The sequence below is a fragment of the Drosophila santomea genome, chromosome 2R, assembly GCF_016746245.2.
Source record: "Drosophila santomea strain STO CAGO 1482 chromosome 2R, Prin_Dsan_1.1, whole genome shotgun sequence".
Classification (NCBI taxonomy): Eukaryota; Metazoa; Arthropoda; class Insecta; order Diptera; family Drosophilidae; genus Drosophila; species Drosophila santomea.
In genome coordinates, this window is record NC_053017.2 from 20605932 (window position 1) to 20623955 (window position 18024).

At 45.7% G+C, this 18024-nt stretch overlaps 3 protein-coding genes across 3 annotated transcripts; 1 reads left to right on the forward strand and 2 right to left on the reverse strand.

The window, feature by feature from the left end:
- The first annotated feature begins 1045 nt into the window (after positions 1-1045).
- Positions 1046-2321, forward strand: LOC120446782. Its single transcript, XM_039627928.2, has one exon. It carries the CDS (start codon positions 1193-1195, stop codon positions 2237-2239), a length of 1047 nt encoding a protein of 348 aa, XP_039483862.1. The 5' UTR covers positions 1046-1192; the 3' UTR covers positions 2240-2321.
- A 10444-nt stretch (positions 2322-12765) lies between these two features.
- LOC120445589 lies at positions 12766-14232 on the reverse strand. Its single transcript, XM_039626081.2, has 4 exons — positions 14123-14232; positions 13546-13614; positions 13383-13487; positions 12766-13327 (listed from the first exon to the last, which is right to left on the reverse strand). Exons 2-4 carry the CDS (start codon positions 13560-13562, stop codon positions 12868-12870), a joined length of 582 nt encoding a protein of 193 aa, XP_039482015.1. The 5' UTR covers positions 13563-13614; positions 14123-14232; the 3' UTR covers positions 12766-12867.
- A 1081-nt stretch (positions 14233-15313) lies between these two features.
- Positions 15314-16572, reverse strand: LOC120445343 (60S ribosomal protein L22). Its single transcript, XM_039625680.2, has 2 exons — positions 16461-16572; positions 15314-16408 (listed from the first exon to the last, which is right to left on the reverse strand). The coding sequence occupies exon 2, from the start codon at positions 16404-16406 to the stop codon at positions 15486-15488; it is 921 nt and encodes a 306-aa protein (XP_039481614.1). The 5' UTR covers positions 16407-16408; positions 16461-16572; the 3' UTR covers positions 15314-15485.
- Positions 16573-18024: the final 1452 nt, after the last annotated feature.

Consider the following 18024-nt stretch of genomic DNA (forward strand, 5'->3'; position numbering starts at 1 on the left):
TGACGATGACGCTGCCCTTTGACGATGACGACCACGCATTTTGTGTCAACTTGGAGCAGTACCAACGTACATAGAGTAGTATAGCTGACCCCCTCCCCTTCGCCACCTGGGATATCGAATTGATAAACTCAAAACGTTAGAATAGTTTGGGGGCATGGGGAGCATGGAGAGTGGGGAGCCTAGGGAGTGGGGTACTTTGTATGCCTCAAGTCTGCCCGGTTACTTTTCTCTATGCGGAGAGCATACGAGAAGCCATTGGCCAGCCATAAAATGTTCGCTTCAAATGGCGGATTTAGTGGGTGCTTTAAATTAAACAATAGCTATAAAGCTAGGAGCATGCCGTGTTCTATTAGATTCTGTAAAATTAAAACAAATATAAAGTTTCAACCGCACTTATGCGTATTACCAACATTTTCAAGCGGCTGTTCAGTGCCTTCGCCACCAAGCGATTTAACTACTGTTTAATTCTCCATTAAACAAGTTTACACATAATTAAATTCGACGCGCCATTTAAATACGCATCTTCCAGCCGTGCGCAACAATTGCATTGAAAGCTTTTCATTTCTTTCCCATATTCATTGTTAATTTTTATGTCATTTGCGTGCGCCCCAGCAAGAGGCACCGTTTCCCCCCATCTCCTCAAGCGTCGCCCATGGAAATCCCTGACCAAGGGCCACTTGTCGCCGGAGGAAAACCAAAAAACTGGAAAAAAAAAAAACCAAAAGAAGAAGCCCACACGGCCCTCACACACTCACGCACCTCGGAACATAATTTATGTATCGGCGGAATAATGCTTTACGATCTTGGCCTGTCATTTTGGTTCGCTGCTACCTGGGATCCAAAGATTGGCGTGGGACGTTTCGGCTGGGAGAAGATTTCCACACGAACCGGGTCCAAATTCGAGTGAAATATGCAGTATTGGAAAGAGATCTGCATTAGAAATGCTCACTGATAAATAATCTGCATTATGATTGTAGCCGCATCTACAAATGTTACTTTAAAGAGCGAAAGACTGCGAGCAATGATTGGAGTTATATTAAATTTAGTATGCTTTCGAATTCCGGTGCTGTCAGTTACGCGTGACTGAATTGCTCAAAATTAGGAGTGCCACAAAAACACAACTACTTTTCTCCAGGGCATAGACCACAAGGTTCGAGACGAAAATGCAAAGTGGCCCATTCTAGGAGTCGCGATGCTATCAAAAATTCTACGTAAATATGGCACACTGAACTTGCTCGGCAATCACCATCCGCGCAATAGCCAACCGCGAAATCCCAGCCATCGGACACCGGGATGCAGATGCGGATTAGGATCCATTTCAGGTGACTTTTCCGGCGATCCACAGCTGATTCGCCGCGGAATACACGACTGGAATCGGCGCAGTGCGGCGCACCACGAGCGGCGTAAGATCATTCCGAAGCTGGTGTATCTGCACAATCCGTGGAAGTACCTGGTGACCAAGTTCAATCTGTGGAAGCTCAAGTGGCTCTGGGACCGGGACTTCAGCGAGCCGGACTTCTTGGAGGGCGCCAAGCAGGCGGCGATCGTCATGACGGACATCATCCGGCATCAGAGTGCCGATAAGATCAGCGAGTATACAACGCCGGTGGGCTTCCAGCAGATCACCCGGGACATGCTCCTCTCCCGGAACGACACGCGGCTCCAGCTGGTCAGGTTCGAGCGGGAGCACCTGCGCCGAGCGATTCCCATGAAGGTGGCCACGCGACAGAACTTCGGCCGGAAGTACGCCTTCATCGACATGCTCTTTGTGGGCCTGCGGAACACCAAGGACTTTGACACGGCCACCGAGGTGGTGGAGGTCAGTGAGATCATCCGCCGCATGGACAACGAGCTCAAGACACCGCCAGAAGTCGTCTCCGTTCCGCATCGTATTGTCTTCGCCGAGATCTTCATCCGCTTCAGAAGAGACTACACGGCAGATGCCAGAAAGGGTGTCAATTTGAATGGCTATCCCCCCGCTTTCAGTGCACCCACAACTCCAGATCCCATTGGCAGTGCAAAGCCACTGCAGACACCCTTCATACAGTCGGCCTTGGATCCCATGAAATCCGCCCAGACTCCGTCCACGTCCGCTGCTCTTCCGCAAGCGGGTAGGATCCTGCATCGCATGGACGACGTGGGCTGGTCGGTGTCCTTCTACAAGATCCTGACCTTCGACGTCCTCAACTACGATCCGCAGAACAAGCGGCACCAGCACCCGTCCGACGACAAGCCTTAGTGTTAGTGATCAGTTTGATCAGTTTAGTATGATAGAAAAATTGTATGATAAATTCCAGCTGGCAATAAATTGAATTAAGCAACTTCTCCAGCGTTTTGAATAATATATGTACCCAGCAACCTTAGATGAATAACAAGTTCAAAGATAAGTAGCTATTATTCAATCAAAGCAGAGAAAACGGAGACTTTCCATACCGTTTATAATCAAACTCATCAGTTAACTTCCCATACCGTTTATAATCAAATTCATCCGACGGCTTGTTCCCATAACTAATGGCAACATTTAAGCCCATTTTTGCGTGAACTCTCTAAGCTCACTGAAAACCCCCACAAGTTCACACCTTTTTTTTGGGCCACACACGAAAATATGTGTGTGTACAAAACGATGTTGTAATGAGCCACATTACACGATTTGATCTTGTTAGCTGATGTTGTGATGTTATTTTTGTCGTTATTGTTGTTTTGGGCTCTAATTGGTTTTCCAACATTAGCTTTTGGGCTTGGAGTCTCATTCGGCTGTGGGGCTTGGCCTTGGCGTGACCCAATCAATTTAAATATGCCGAATGATTGAAGGAAATAACATAAATAAATTGACTTATGTATGTACACACAACGAGCTCGTGTCATTTGCGTTTTTACATCGTGCCTAACATCTTTTTGCATAATTCGAACATGGTAAATGGTTTTTGGAAATTTAAGTGGGATGGGATGCTAAATATGACAAGTTATGCTGGTTACAAGGGAAAGCTCCGCCCTGAAGAACGAATTTCCACATCGCTGTCTGTTAAGTTGGTCAAAAGTATGCAGTTAGAACTATTTTAAGTGAGCAGTTCCATTTCCACCTTAATGCGACAGACATTTATTTAGCTAAGCCTGTGATCCTTGTGTCTGTCACTTCAAACAAGTTGTTTTGAATGCAGTTTTAAAGGACATTTTTCAAAGTGACGGCACTTCGCTTTCATCCCGCCCAATTCCAATTAGTTGCCCACGGGAAAAGCTATTTGCTCGAGTTAAACAAGACCCGAGTCCCAGGCCAAATAATCCCGACATCCTGCAGTGGCCAAGGAGCGTGAAACCGAACCAGAAACTGGACACGAAGGGAGCGAAAGCGATTGCGAATGCGAATAACAAGAGCCGTCAAAAGGGAAAGAAATAATTTAAATAAGAAAACACAAGCAGCTGTTGCAGTTCTGAGCCAAAGATGGAAATGTGGCACTCCCACTGCCGCTCCCCGCCCCGCCCTTGTCATCCCAGGAGGCAGATAGCTACTGAGGCAGTAACACTGTACAAGCAAAAGGGATAATCTCATTATAATGAAACGCAAGTTATGCACGCGCAGCCGGCAGCCGCTAGATGGCGCCAGTCAAGGCGTCACTCAAGTGTCGCCCGCGCTCTTGGCTTAGGCGTCAAAAAATAAAATACGTAAAAAAAGACTTTAAAAATAGGCAAAAAATCAAATCGGAAAAGGGAAAACAAACCGATGGGAAAGGCAACCGAAGACACAGCTGCTTGTCTGAGACCCGGCTCCACGACTCGGCTTACACAACTGGAATTGGCCTGGCTTGAGCTGACACGCAAAGCGGCCATCGCAAAAAATAAAAAAAAAGAAGCAGGAAAATTATAAAAATTTATGTGTTCCCTTCCTTTCTTTCTGGCCATTCAATCTGTGCGGCAGCCAGCTTCTGTTAGCCTGTCCACTGGATTTGTTGTCCATTTCCAAGGATGTCAGCCGGCAAATGCCTCCGGCCGCTCATAAATAACCAATGGCAAGGAATGCTGTTTTCACCACTGCGAACGTCAGATACCCTAAGCAAACAAATGTTGAGCTATACAACATTCAAAATCACTTAAAATCTCTATCAATAGCGCCTATAAGTAGGCAACGAAATATTTGCAACCCAAAATCAGGAAAATTCCGTTTGAAAATGAAAGCTTTTTATGGCAGATTTTACAATACATATCATTGGAAAAAAAGAAAAAGTGATTCTACATATTTTAAATCATCTTACTGATACTTCAGGATTGTTGATTCTTCTCGGCAATTTGCCTAACTACCAGCCAAGAATTAATTAGACAATCCGAAAGCGGAGAAGATAGGCCGAAAATCAGTAAACCGGCTTAATTCCAAACTCATTTGCAAATATTTACCGAGCCCAGCGAATCGCAGGCATCCTAAGCCAAGTCCCTTTTAACCGGACCCTAAACCGGATCGGCATCCCAGATCCCGGCCAGAAAAAGATGAGTGTAACAGGTGTACACGAAATTTAACCCGCGCAATGGGCCCAAAAGTTTCCACCCGCCTTTCTGGGCCCCATTTTCTTTTAATTTTCCAAAGATTAATTACAAGTCTGGCGTAATGAGAGGATTTCCGGTGCAGGATTTGCTGTGTCCCTTTTTTTTTTTTTCTCCTACCACAGGCGCTCATATTTCTTGTGCTTAATAAAAATTGAATGAAATTTATGAAATATTCGCGCGATGTGCATAGAAATGCGTTTTTCAGGGGGCGGTGGGCGGTGGTCGAAACCACCCACCTGCAGTCTGAATCTCAGCCGCGAATCGTTGATCTTCATTAGCGGAGCCGCCGTCGCCGTCGCCGTCGCCGTCGTTGCCGCCATTGGAGCTGCCGGTAAATGTCTTTATAGACATTATTCCCGCCGTCGCCTTCCTGGCAAAGCTTTAAATTTATGGCAACGCATTTGCGGCGCACGCTCCTAAAGGCCATAATATGAGGCAGAAGAAGAAGACGGGGAAGCAAGAAAGTCTGGCTAATAAAGCGTCGGCGTTATAACACCATCTCCAGCACCTCCAGCTCTTTCTCTCCTTTATTAGTTCATTGCTTGGCTGAAGAAAGCCCCCTTCCATATCCATTTACACTCGACTATTTATCGCCGCTCTTGGCCAAGTTAAAAGCAGAGCTGCGAGACCTCCCGAGGCACCATGCCCAATATACATCCATACATACGTACATAGAGTTGTCACATAATTCCCAACGCTAACAGGCCAAAAGCGGTATTAGCACTGCATTTGTACAATGCCGCCAGATCGAATGGAACTTCTTGGAGTGGTCAGTTTGAAAGCGAGATATATGAAGAGATTCAATTACATTGTAATTGTCTCAAGCTTCTAGATAGTGCACTGGAAAAATTAATAGTGGCTTCTTAACTTTTAAGTTCGTATCGGAAATCTTCAGTATTTTTACTTCTTCCAATAAGAAATAAAACAATTGGAAGACAAGGACCGCTTCAAGTTCTCATTTCCCCTTTGCATCTCTGACTATCTCCCTTTCACTCATGCCGGCCATCTTCTGTCTCACTCTATGAGCAGGCAAGCAATACTGTTTCGCGCCTTTTATGAATTCCGCGGAAAATGTATATGCGCATATGTATAAAATTCGAGGAACAAGTAAAAACCAATAACCAACTGAACCCATTTAGCATGACATTCGATTTTAAGCGAAAGCAAGCCGCACATGTTTTAAAGTTTAAAGAACTGGGCCACAAGTTCGACTGCCCTTTAAATTGCCACTTGGCGCCAAATATTTATTGCACTCGGGGATTGTCTGTTGGTTGGCCGTCAGCTTTTGGGGGAATCTGCATAAATCGAAAATATTTCAGCCAAAGTTGTGTCTTTAATTTAAAACACATTTCGCATTCCCCTTGGCTTGTGTTCGCAGTGCACTGAGAGAAAATACTAGCCAAGCCATTGATACATACATGCATATAATTACATACATATTTACCAAAAAAAGGTGTGCTTAATGTTTTCATTTTCATTTCAAGCGAAGTATGTACCTATTATTTTTCTCTGTGCATTGGACATTCCGCCAACAAGAAAAACATTAAAAATAACGAAAAGCCAAACTGAAACATAAATAAATCTGAAATTTTAAGCACTCAAAATCCGACAACACACAAACACACACGCACACCCAGCTGCACACGAACACACTTACACACACATAAGCTGTTTGCGACTGGAAAACTTTTGTTTTTGAAAGTTCTTCGGTTTGGCGACGTTGTTGGTTGTTTTTTTTATGTACCTCCTTTCCTGTAAAACATGCAATTTCTTTCGGTTTCGCAACGTTCGATTGTTGCGGTGAGAAAGGGGCGGCGGGAGCAGGGGGCGTGGCAGGGCAGCAGCAGCTGCAATAACAACAACGAGCGGCGAACAGCGAAAACAGCGGCGACAAGGACAAAAGCCAACAATGGGTTATTAGTGGCACTTAAGCAAACACGCGGCCCAAAGGGCTGCCTGACCAAGGGGGCGTGGTCGGGGGTCGAATGCCACAAGGATCTCCGTGTGTGTGTGTGTGTGTGTGACATGTGTGTGTGAGCGGTCTTCTGCGGTTCTGGTTGCTGCTGCTGCTGCCGTCGCCTGATTTATCGCCAAGATGTGGGCGTTTTTAATTAATTTCAGAGCACCACCGCTCAGCGCAGATTTCCAGCTCATAAATAGCGATTGCTGCACAATATTCAAGCAGGGGAAAAAATCAACAGCAATGTGGTATTTAGTTAAGAGCTGAAGACCTGAAGAGCTGCAGCAACTGCTTCAAAAGTGCCTCAAGTATCGCCAAGTGGCGGACAGCATTGTGGTTACTTCGTTTGAGTGTGAATACAAATTATTCACACAGCCCAGCCGTTTTGGCTAGTTTGAATGGCAGGGCAAACAGCAGAAGAAGCCCCAAGGGAATATTCGAAAACCTTGAGGGCTTCAAAAAATATGTATTAATATGTATTATATGTATAAGTAAAGAACTTTTACATACACATATAAAATATAAAATACATAATATAACAAATTTAATCTAAGCTTAAAGTAATCTTTCATTTTGCCATGCACACTCAACTCAAATTTCCTAGTTTATCCTAAAACTGCGAAAATCCTCGCTAGCACTGCACTCGAATAGCAAGAGCGCACATCCAGAACTCAGAAATAATTAGATTTTCTGAAGCTAATTTGGTGTTTCCTTTTCTGCTTGGGCAAACTTTTCGCCTTAGCTTTTAATTCTAATTTTGACGCGGGCTTTTGCTAATTTACTTTCAACTTGAATCTTGAATTTCTGTGGAGTTTAAGACACCAACTTTCAACTTCCAACTTGCAAGACTTGCCCAGATAATCTCGACGAGAGTGTCACTTTGCTGATGCCTCCGCACTTGGAGCTTTTTGGCCAATTGGGAACTCTTGCCAGGACAAAAGAAGGCCGCCAAGTTGCCATATCACTTACCCGGAACTTTAAAGGGAAGAACGAGGAGCAAACTTCCATGTGGTTGTGGATGTGAATGGTGGTGCTGGCTGCTGGCTGCTCCTTGGGCCACAATAAATTCATTAGCCGGCTGCGGTTGAATATGAAAATCGCGCGGAAGAACTAATTATGCTGGGAATAGTGTTGCACTATTAAATTTCACTTTGTTGCATGCATAACGTTCATAACGTTCATAACGTTCATTACGCGGCTGCAAAACTCAAATTGAACCCGTTTCGCACTTAATGAGAATTCTGCGGAAAAATCTCGCAGGGCTGCTTTTAAAAATCGATAAATGCCTCATGAAAATACTGATGCACATATTTCAATGACAGCGCGCTGGAATGTTACGTATTTGAATTTGTTTTTAGTTGAAGCTAACAAAGTAAAATGTTTGTATAAATTAAAAAATTGGGCGGGGAATGCAAATAGTAAATAAACGGACAGCAACGAAATGGAAACCAATTAAAAGCAAACATCCAGTTTGTTATGTTGCCCGATGTCGTGTATGCAAATATTTTCGCATCCAGGCGATGTGCGAAAAGTGATTTAAAAGTTTAATTCATGGCCAACAATGGGGAGCAGTAACACGGCTTGCAAATACCCACTAAAAAAATTATAAAACAAATGCGAGTGTAAGTTACCATCGAAAATCGCTGATGAAGGCGGTGGTTTCAAAGTGTTGCATACTTTCAGGCGCAGTCGCAAGTGATTTCGAAAATATTTCGAAAATATTTCCCATTTTTGTGGAATGTGGCAACTTAAATTTGAACTTTTGCCACTCCGCTTGGTAATTGAAGCGCATAATAATAAACAAGCCAATATCTGCGAATTCTCAGCTGTCGCCCGAATAGAAAGAGTGCCAGAAAGGGCCAGTTAATTGATTTACGACCTTCAATAAAACCGTGGCAGACAACTTATCATTACCACCACCCCGTTTCAAAGGCGGCTAAGCTAAAACAAACTAATTTCAGGCTAGAAACCGAGCGCGGGCCATAAAGCAAGTTAACGATCCAGCGAAAAAAAGGCAGAAAACTGGGAGCATCCGTGACATTGAAGGGCCCCAGCCGAAGAGTTCTTCAATTAGTGTAAACACAAACGATGACACTCTCCACGGACCAAAGGCCACAGAACAGAGCCAATTTCCAGTGCCAATCCAGGCTCTCCCTCCACTCCCTCCACTCCAGACCCCCAGTTCCTGCAGTTCTCCAGTTCCTCCAGTTCACCAGTTCCTCCAGATCTCCAGACACTTTAATATTTAACGCCCCTGGGAGCTGGCGACAATGAGCCAAACAACGAGTGTTCCACGAATATGTTCGTGATCATAAAATTATAATTTATGAACAGAAAGCAGCGGGCAGGAGTACTGAGTATGAAAGCTTATCTCATCTCCAGCATCTCCAAGTGCGCCCATATGGAGGACGTCCGATGCCGAGATGCAGATGCAGATGTAGATGCAACAACCGACCCAAGAACCCAACAACCCGACAACCCGACAACGATGACAACGTTTGGAGCGATTTTGGAGCGCGGCTCGCGTCAATTTTCTGGAGTGAGTTCGAAGGGAAAGGGAAGCTGTCTGTGGAACCTTGCACTGAGAGAAAAGAGCGCTCTATACACTGTGATTTGGAAAAGCCACACCTATGATAAAGAAAATAGAAAGCACAATGCTTGGTGAGTGATCAGCATTAGTTGTTATGGGCTTGTCTTCAAAGTGATGCTCCAAATTCCCCCATTTTCTCTCAGTGAGCCGGTCCCTTTTTCAGAACCGCCTGTCATGGGGGTGATTGTTGTTATTGTTATTCCGGTTGCCCTTTCTGTTTCCAGGAAAGACGCCTCGGGCTCTGGATGCGGCTTCTTGGCTGCTGGTAACTGGTTACTTGGACAATATTTTCATATTTATTCAGGCTCTCGTTCTCCGCTGACATTGCTGGTAGCCAGAGCCAGGGATCCCGACCAGAATCCCAGTGGCTCCACAGCGAAACTAATTTGCGGTTCGCCTGTCCGGCGAGTCATCTGCAATTTCCTCTTGGGCTGAGAGGGTCTGTGTTATTCTGCCACGCCCACTGGCAAGCAGGCCTAATAAGTTGCCTTCTGCCTTCTGCCTGAGACTGAGACTCTTTTGGGGTCAACTTCCCGGGGGCTCCGACACACGCATCGCATGGTATCTCCATCCAGAGCTCCCAATTTATCCCCAAAACGATTCGATTTTGGCTGGCTTCTGCAGCTTAATTAAATTCTTTTCACTTGTTCTGCTCTGCGGCTCTGATTGAGTCTGCGTAAGAATCAAATTAGTTTAGTCGGAAAGTTTATCAATTAAGTCGCCGGGCTTCTCTAGGCCAAGTTAAAGTCATGGTTATATCAGCATTTCATGGCGAGCTACTTACTGAAATGCCTTTAAATTGGGCAGTGGTAATACTTATTTTATGCCTACATTTCAGATTATTGGCGTCCAACATTTTCTTGTTAAATGTAATGCTAGCCAATTATTCACTCACTGCTCGCAAGTCTGTTCCATTGTCATTCGCTGCGCCTTTGTTGGCTGCGAAATTAAAAATGATCATCATCGTCAGCGGCTCGATGACTCCAGGCTCCACCAGGCTCCAGCTCCAACTCCAACTCCAACTCCAGCAGGCTCATTGTTATGGGGCTCTGCGGGACTTGCGGTCTCGCCGCCAGGATCATAACTCACAGTCCTGCGGAGCTCCTTGCCTGCTGGCACTGCGAGGAGCATCCTGGATCCCAGGCAGCGGACTATAATTTAAACGCGCTCTATTATTTATTTGAGCATATGTCAATGGAACTTATTTATTTATTCACGCCAGCAATAATAAACAAAAAGTCGCGTATGTGCACATACGCATGCAGATGCGAAATGCGAATAAAATCGCATGTGGACGGCGGCCGTTAATGAGCACAGGGGGGAGTGGGGAAAATCCGTGGAAAAAGGGCGGAAAAGCGGGGGGCTTCCATATGGGGGAAGAGGGGGTTCTGCAGGACTTATGCCGCCGCAGCGTTGGCAACGCGTTGCTGACGTTAATTGACCGCAACAATTTTTTCGCCGCTGCAGTGTGCAGTAAATTTTAATGAAATTGCTGCCATCGCACACGCCCACCGATATAACTGGGCGTGGCCAATCGGGCGCCGCAACCCCCTCACCCTCCTTACCATCCTGCGCCCAAAGTGCTGATGACGTGCTGTCAGCGACACTCACTTCGTGCCGCTTGTTGCATGCGGCAAAGAGGGAGAGCGAGAGAGAGAGGTGCAGATAAAAATAAAATAAAGCTGAAATTAAACGCGCAAAAAAATGAAAATCTATAAAGGAATGCGAGATATAAAAATTATTTACGACTCGGGGCTTAATTCGCGATCCTCTAGCCTCTTGTCTCCCGCCTCCTGTTTGTATATTGGTGGCCATTTTTGATGTGGCTGCATTTATAAATTAATTAAAAATAAATTACTTTATGTTGCATGTCCAATTTCGTTAAAGTTGCCAATGCAACAGCAACAGCAGCAGCAGCAGCGCTGAAAAAGCACAATTATGCACAGACAGTTGACAAGAAAGTGTTGGAAAAAAACGTTGAACTTGCAAACATTGTTTTTATGGCCATCCGCTCAAATAATTAAATGGCTTGATTGAAGCTCTTTTTTTTTATAAATCTGTGATATGTTTTGGTTGTGTCTACTTCTGCACTCATATCCAAATAGAGCACCTAGTCTCCTTCTGGATCAGCACCTCTGCAGCACTTACTTACCCATGAGTTGCATGTGCAACACGTGTACCCATAGATAATCCCCACTGTGTACATAACGCACCTCATATTTGCCCGGGCCAAACACCCAGATTCCGCCGACTTAATGTCGCATTAAGATGGCAATCCCGACTCGAATCCCATATAAATCCACTGGCGGTAGCCCTGGAGTTCAGGTGGAGGAGGTGGTGTTGGATGCGGATGTGGTGGAGGTGGGGGTCAGGAGATAAAGGTGCTGCAGAGATGGTGCAGATAAATTTCCATGTTGTCACACCTTGCAACTCGCATGCCACATAAATATATTTCCACTTCGAGCCGCCGAAAGGTGACACTGCCTGCATTTTCTGCACCTCTCTCGGTTTTTTTTTTTTTTGTCAGCCTTTTTATTTTGTGTACTGGGGTGAGGTAAATAAAGATATCAGAAGGTAGCACCAACTCGATTCCGCATTCAGAGCTGCCCCGCCAGCTACCTCGCAACTTTTGGCCGCATCGAAAGTGAATTATTATTGAATGCAAAAAAAAAAATCAGGAATGAAAAAAAAGTGAGGATGGGTCCTTCTCGGAACTGGCCGCATTTAATTTATTGGGAATATTTGATGTTTGATTTTGCGCCTTGTTCCTCTCGTTTCTTATCGCCTGGCCATTGACATTTTATTTTCGCCAGACACTTTCGAATTCGGGTACGAAATAAATAAATGCGGGACAGAGATTGAAGTGTTGGCGAAATATTTGCTTATCAACTGGAAGAGAAGAAACGGAAATTTATGAAATTGTGCAGCAGTTTCAGATTTCAGCTGGTTGAGCTTTGATGAGATAAGCGCGCCTACTGGCAAGTAAAAGTAAGTAAAGTTACTAAGTAAGCTGCTAATCCTGCTCAATATCACACATAAGAGTTCCTACATAAATCATATCGCTTTTAAGTGCGTTTAACCCGACGAGCAGCCGATTAACTAGCAGTCCAATCTACGTGGAAATCAATTAGCAACTGTCGGTTTGCAGGCCATAAAAGTGAAAATCCGGAGCAGACAGCATAATGCCACCCAAGAGCTGTCAATGGAGCGAGACCACACAACTGGCCGGAGGAGCCAATGAGGATAAAATGAAGCCTGGTCACGCACAGCTCAGCACACAGGAGGAGATGGGGGCGGTAGGGAAGTAAAGGAAGGGGGCGTGGCGTGCCGTGCCGTGGAAGATAGAGATCCCGATTGCCAGCTCGAATATGAAATTATTCAAATGCAGCCACAACATATAAATTCAAGTTAATCCGCACAGCTGGACGTCAGCTTTTCCCGTTCCCGTTCCCCTTCCCGTTCCCGTTTCCCCGGAGGCAGACGAGCGGATCTGGTTAGTGGAGATCTATATAGAGCTATATATTCATGCGAATAGCGCGTACAAGGACTCTGAGCTGATGGGCGCCAGCTTTTAATCATTATTAATTATCCAAGGGCCAGGTCGGCGGAGTATAAATCACTTGTGCTTCCAGTGGGAGGAGCGGCTAATCTATTCCCGGCCAACTAGCAAAACGCTGAGAAATGCGGCTAATTACAGGGCAGGCATTGGAGCATCCACCATTCATTTATATCAACGTGAGTCGAAATGATACGATTAACAACTAGATCGGGATAGTGAGTGAATCTAGAAAATGCTGTTCGGCGATTGGGAGGACATGTCGTCCGCATCGAAGTCCATGATGGCATCTTGATCCTCGATCTCCCTAGCCCTGTAGATGGTGCACATTTCCGAGTGCTCCCACTTCAGGGATTTCCTGGCCAGCTGTTCGGCCTCGTTGAGGTTCAGCGACTCCTTCCAGTTGTGCGTCAGGAAGGACACAATGTCCTCCGAGTCCCTGCCCTTTGCGGCATATATCACCCTGCGGGAGGCGCCACGCTCTTGCAAACTGTATAGGTGGAGACCCATGTTGTCCTGGCCAGCTAGCAGGACATCCGCGGCATCGACGCACTCGTACTTGCCGCACAACATGTCCCGCACCCGGGACACGGTCATCTTCTGGCCGCGATCTCTGGTCAGGTGATCCACCTGGGCACTCACTTCCAGAACTATTCTCCGACCGATGCCGGCACGAGGGGCGCAGCAGCTGTCAAGTATACAAACATTATTTCAAGAGAATGCAATTGATATACGAGTCTTACTAAATGCGGTCATCTAGAAGATATATTTCGTAGTCCTTCGAGTTGGTGGCCAATATGACGCCGTGGCTACTCGTTAGACCCACCATGCTGCCTTCGATATGAGAACTGTGGGAATCAATAGCTTATAGATCACACAATACATGATTCCAAAACATGAAATCACCTTTCGCCTTCCAACATTCTGAAATAGATTCCCGCAAGCGTTCGAGCAGAAAAGTGCCAGTCAAATGAGCTGCAAAGATTCCGTGAAGGTTGTTAGTGATATCTCGGCTTGGGAGGCATAAAATAAAGTTGAGCTGGGTACAAATATCTCAAGTGGCGTTAAGAAGCAATATTTGCTCAAGTAGATTAAGGCCAACAAATTGTCAACGCTTGTGTGGCCAAAAGCGTGGCTATCCATTGTGTGGCAGTAAGCGATATTGGCAGCCCGAGGCCATCTGTCACCACCACTGAATGGCGATCTTCAGATGGCAATCTTCAGTTGGCGGTGATGATGATGATGCCAACTGGTTGGCATTGGCCAAGAAACTCATCTATGGGCAGTCGCACCTGCTCCTCCGCGCGGGGGACTGGCCCTAAAAATAGACCCAACCAGTTGGCGTGGTCAAGACCAGAAGGCCACTTCATGGTAGACACTTTAACGAGCCCATCAATTGTAAGCTACACTGACCGCGCAACGATGTAATCGATGTGTTAATTAGCCTAAGCAGGAGCAGGAGCAGGAGCAGGGATTAACCTACCAGGATCGAGTTCAGTGCTACGCGTTTCTGGATCTGAATGTTTGACGCACAATTAAAAGCCAACTTGATTGCCACTGGGAACAGGGTTCACATTCCACGTCAAAAGGGATTTGCTTTCCAATTAATAAGGCACTGACAGGTGTTCAAAATTAATACGTGCTTTACTGCCAGCTATTTACATATTTACTTTTCAATACTATACATTCTGCATAAAAAAGGGGCTCTTCATAAAAAGTGCACGATTAATTAAATAAAATAGCATTAATGCTAATTAACAGGTGCTAAAGTATTTTTTATTTGTCAAGCCCAGACAAAGAACTCTATCAACTATGGGTGTTAGTCAACTTAAATCATCATTGGCTGTCGGGTTTTTTCCAATTACCAATTACAACTTGGCTTTTGTCAGAGGCTGTCCCCTCTCTGTTTTGCCATTTGACAAAATAATAATCGCGTGCGGATCACAAGCCCCTTATTACATTATTATTATTATTGGTACTCGTCTGCATGTCTGGAATTTAATTTTTTCTGGCATTTACAAAACACTTCAACCCGTTTTGACAAGAGTCGGCGATGACAGCAATTACCATACGATTTGCATGACGTTTATGTTTATTTTCTTTTTCGCTTTGTATATTCCCCTCCACGGCAGTCGTGAATATTTTGCCAGCCCAGCCTTTGTGTTCTTTGGGCCAGGCCAAGAGTGGAAAAGAAACGAACCTGCAAGTGCTCAGGTTGATTTCGATTTTGACAGCTGCCTGGCCTGACTCACTACTCGGCTGGCTGTCCGCATTTTGGCTGGATTCGCATTTCATTAGCTCGTTATGGACCACCTACGGCCAGGCCAACTGCTGACAGTGGAGGAGCACCCTCCTCCTCCCTGATCACCATGGTTTTGGTCAATTGGCAGACCCACAGCGAAGCAATTAAGCCGCCTGGCATCGAACACAGTCCACAATCCCATCGAATGGGGCAATTTAAGGTATTTACAAAAGCGTAAAAAGCTAAAGAACACAAGACTGGCTCCTCCCAATCAAAACATGACGAATGCCACTCGAGGCCCTCTCCGAGATGTCAAGCGTCCAAGTTTAAGTCGGATCGCTTGAGGAGCGCTCCTTCCTACCTGCCCCTACAATAAAATGTTTAAGTTCTTCAAGGGAACTCTAGAGCTTCAAAAGGGAAGAGGGTCTTCAGTCGGGAATACATATTTTTTTTATTGATATTTCATGGTTGAATATCTTGTGTTCAAAATACATTTGCAAAAGTTGTAGGGAAAGCATGCAGAACTAGTGAAACTTCAAGCGGCGATTTAACAGAAGTATACTGACAAATTTAAGAAGTTTACACATTTGTACAGCTCTTTGGTTTAGACAAAGGTTTCCCTGTCGTTGTCCTCGACGTCGTCGTCATCGTCCTTGCCCTGGATCTTGAAGTAGCGCATGGCGAAGGTGTCCTTAGCAGTGGACACCACTCGCACCCAATCGCGCAGACTGTGCTTCTTCAGATACCGCTTGGCCAGGTACTTGAAGTAGCGCTTGGAGAAGTGCACGCCGGAGTGGATGATCAGCGAGGAGTTCTTGGCCCGCTCGAAGGTGACCTGGTCCTTCAGCTGGTTGACCTTGTTATTGATCTTGATGTGCGTCTTCAAGTACTTCTCGAAGTCGGAGACATCCAGAATCAAGTCCTCGACCACGCATGCGCAGTCGATGACAAAACGCTGCAATATCTTCTTCTTGGACCTTTTTCCACGCAGCACATTCTTGGCCCGCTTTGGCTTCGGTTTCTGGGTCGCCGGAGCAGCGCTGCTCTTTCCGACACTTTTGGTGGCCTTTGCCACTTTGGTTGCTGGCACTTCGCTTTTGTCTGCTTTGGGTTCCGTGGAAGCCTGCTCCTTGGGCTCTTCCTGGACCGGGGCTGCCCTTTTGGCGGCAGCACCCGTGGCTTTGACCGCGTTGCCACGTGTAGCATGCGCCGATCTCTTTTTGGTGGCCATCGCAGGAGCAACTGGGTCCGGCACTTGGCTCGAGTTCTTGCGAGGAGCAGTCTGAGCTTTCTTTGGCTTCTGGTCAGCAGTTTCGCTGGTCTTCTTGGCCGTTTCCTTCTTGGCCAACTCGAGATTCTTCAGAGCCACGGCCGGAGCTTTGGCCACCTTTTTCGAGGACAAAGGCGGAGCCGCGGATGCAGTGGCGCTTTCTACGGGAGCCACCTTAGCTTGGGCTTTCTTCGCCGGCTCTGGAGCCTTTGATTTGGCCTTGGGGGCATTCTTTTTCTGAGCCTGTGATTTCATTCCTAAACGGCGAAATATGAGCCCACGCTAAAAAGTTTCTTTTGGCCAACTTACCAGCGGTAAGAAATTAGTACCAAAAGTTCAAGAACAGCACGTGACTTCCTTCGTTGACGTCGGTAGGAAAAAGGATTAGAGTGGCCAAGTTATTCTACAATCAGAAAAAAAATGCATTTTTGGTCAGTGTGACCTTACTCCCAATTGACTGTCGTTTACGCAGAATGCGAATGCCAATTATTCGATTCTCTTTGGCGGCCAATTTGTAAAAAAAAAAACAGGAAATCTTCAAGAGCAAAAAGGCGAGGAAATTGCGGAGCAGGTGGGGATGTTGACGCTCTGATTTAACGCTGATTAATTGGCACGAAATTATTATTACCGCATGTCGGCCAGGGATCAATTTGGCCTTGTTTGCCGTCTCGCCTCCAGTTGAGACCCAGTAATTTGTAATTTTTATATTATACCTGCTCCCTTTTAAGCACTCTTATTACAGGGTATTGCAGTGAAGCGAAATCGATTTAATCGAGATAAGTTACCAAGCTGGTAAGTTATTGGAATAGCGCCTTTTCGCTCTCTTAAATTGATTTCCGAAAGCCTGATTAAAGTCTCATCACTTCGCTGTCTCTTTGGCAGCCAGTTCATTTATTTTCGAGTTGTACAAACATTTAGCTATCGCTTCAATATTTTTTAAGTCAAAAGGAAACCCCTAAATTGCATAACATATCGCTTTGCAACGAGCGCCATTTATCAAATTCAAATGAAAGAGTTGGCCACCAACTGGGATTTGGGTTTGTGGATGGCGGATGGAGGATGGGAAATGGGAGATGCCACCTCCTATCGGCAGGCAAAATAAAAAAGTAACAAATAAAAACAAAAAGTGCAGCCAAAGTGAATTCCCGCGGAGCGTTTAATCAAAATTTACCGGCGAACGCGTTCGCTGACAATGAGAAATTGCAACAAATTCGCGCTACATCGAAACCGTCTCTCTGTCGCGCTGTCTCTTTCTGTCTCGCTGCAGCCGTCTCTTTCGCACGCCACTGCCAAGAGCAAACAAGGCTCAAAAAGGAGGGCGGCAGGGGCGGGGCAGGGGTGTCGATAGCAGCGCAAACAAAGCGTAGCTAAAGTCCAAAGAAATGTAGCGATCACGTATACGCACCCCTGGCCACCGAAACTTAACCCATACCCAGCAATGCACCAACACATACCCTGGAAGTATTACTACTGAGATGCATTGGCACTCTTGGCGGCATGGGTGGTAGACCAACATAAATTGCTTATAATAAAAGAAGAAAGAAAGAAGTGAGTTTTAAGTTAATTTTTGTACATTCTATTCAGACTTCTCATAATCGTAATATTGCTTGAAGCAGACAACCTTAGGGTATTTGAAGCGTTCATACCACTTATTTTTCCAACGCCGCATGAAGCTGCTGCAGTTAGGATGCTACTCGATTTCCCAGCCGCCAACTGCATATTGTTTTCTGGTGGTTTTGGTTCTTTTTGGCGGTTTTGTTTCGGTTGCGGATATGAAAAATGATGCCGAAACGATTTTTACAACCCAAAGCGCTCCCAGGCGCAACCTCTTGCCGCGTCCTCTTCGCGGATTTGGAGATTCGCGGACTCGGGA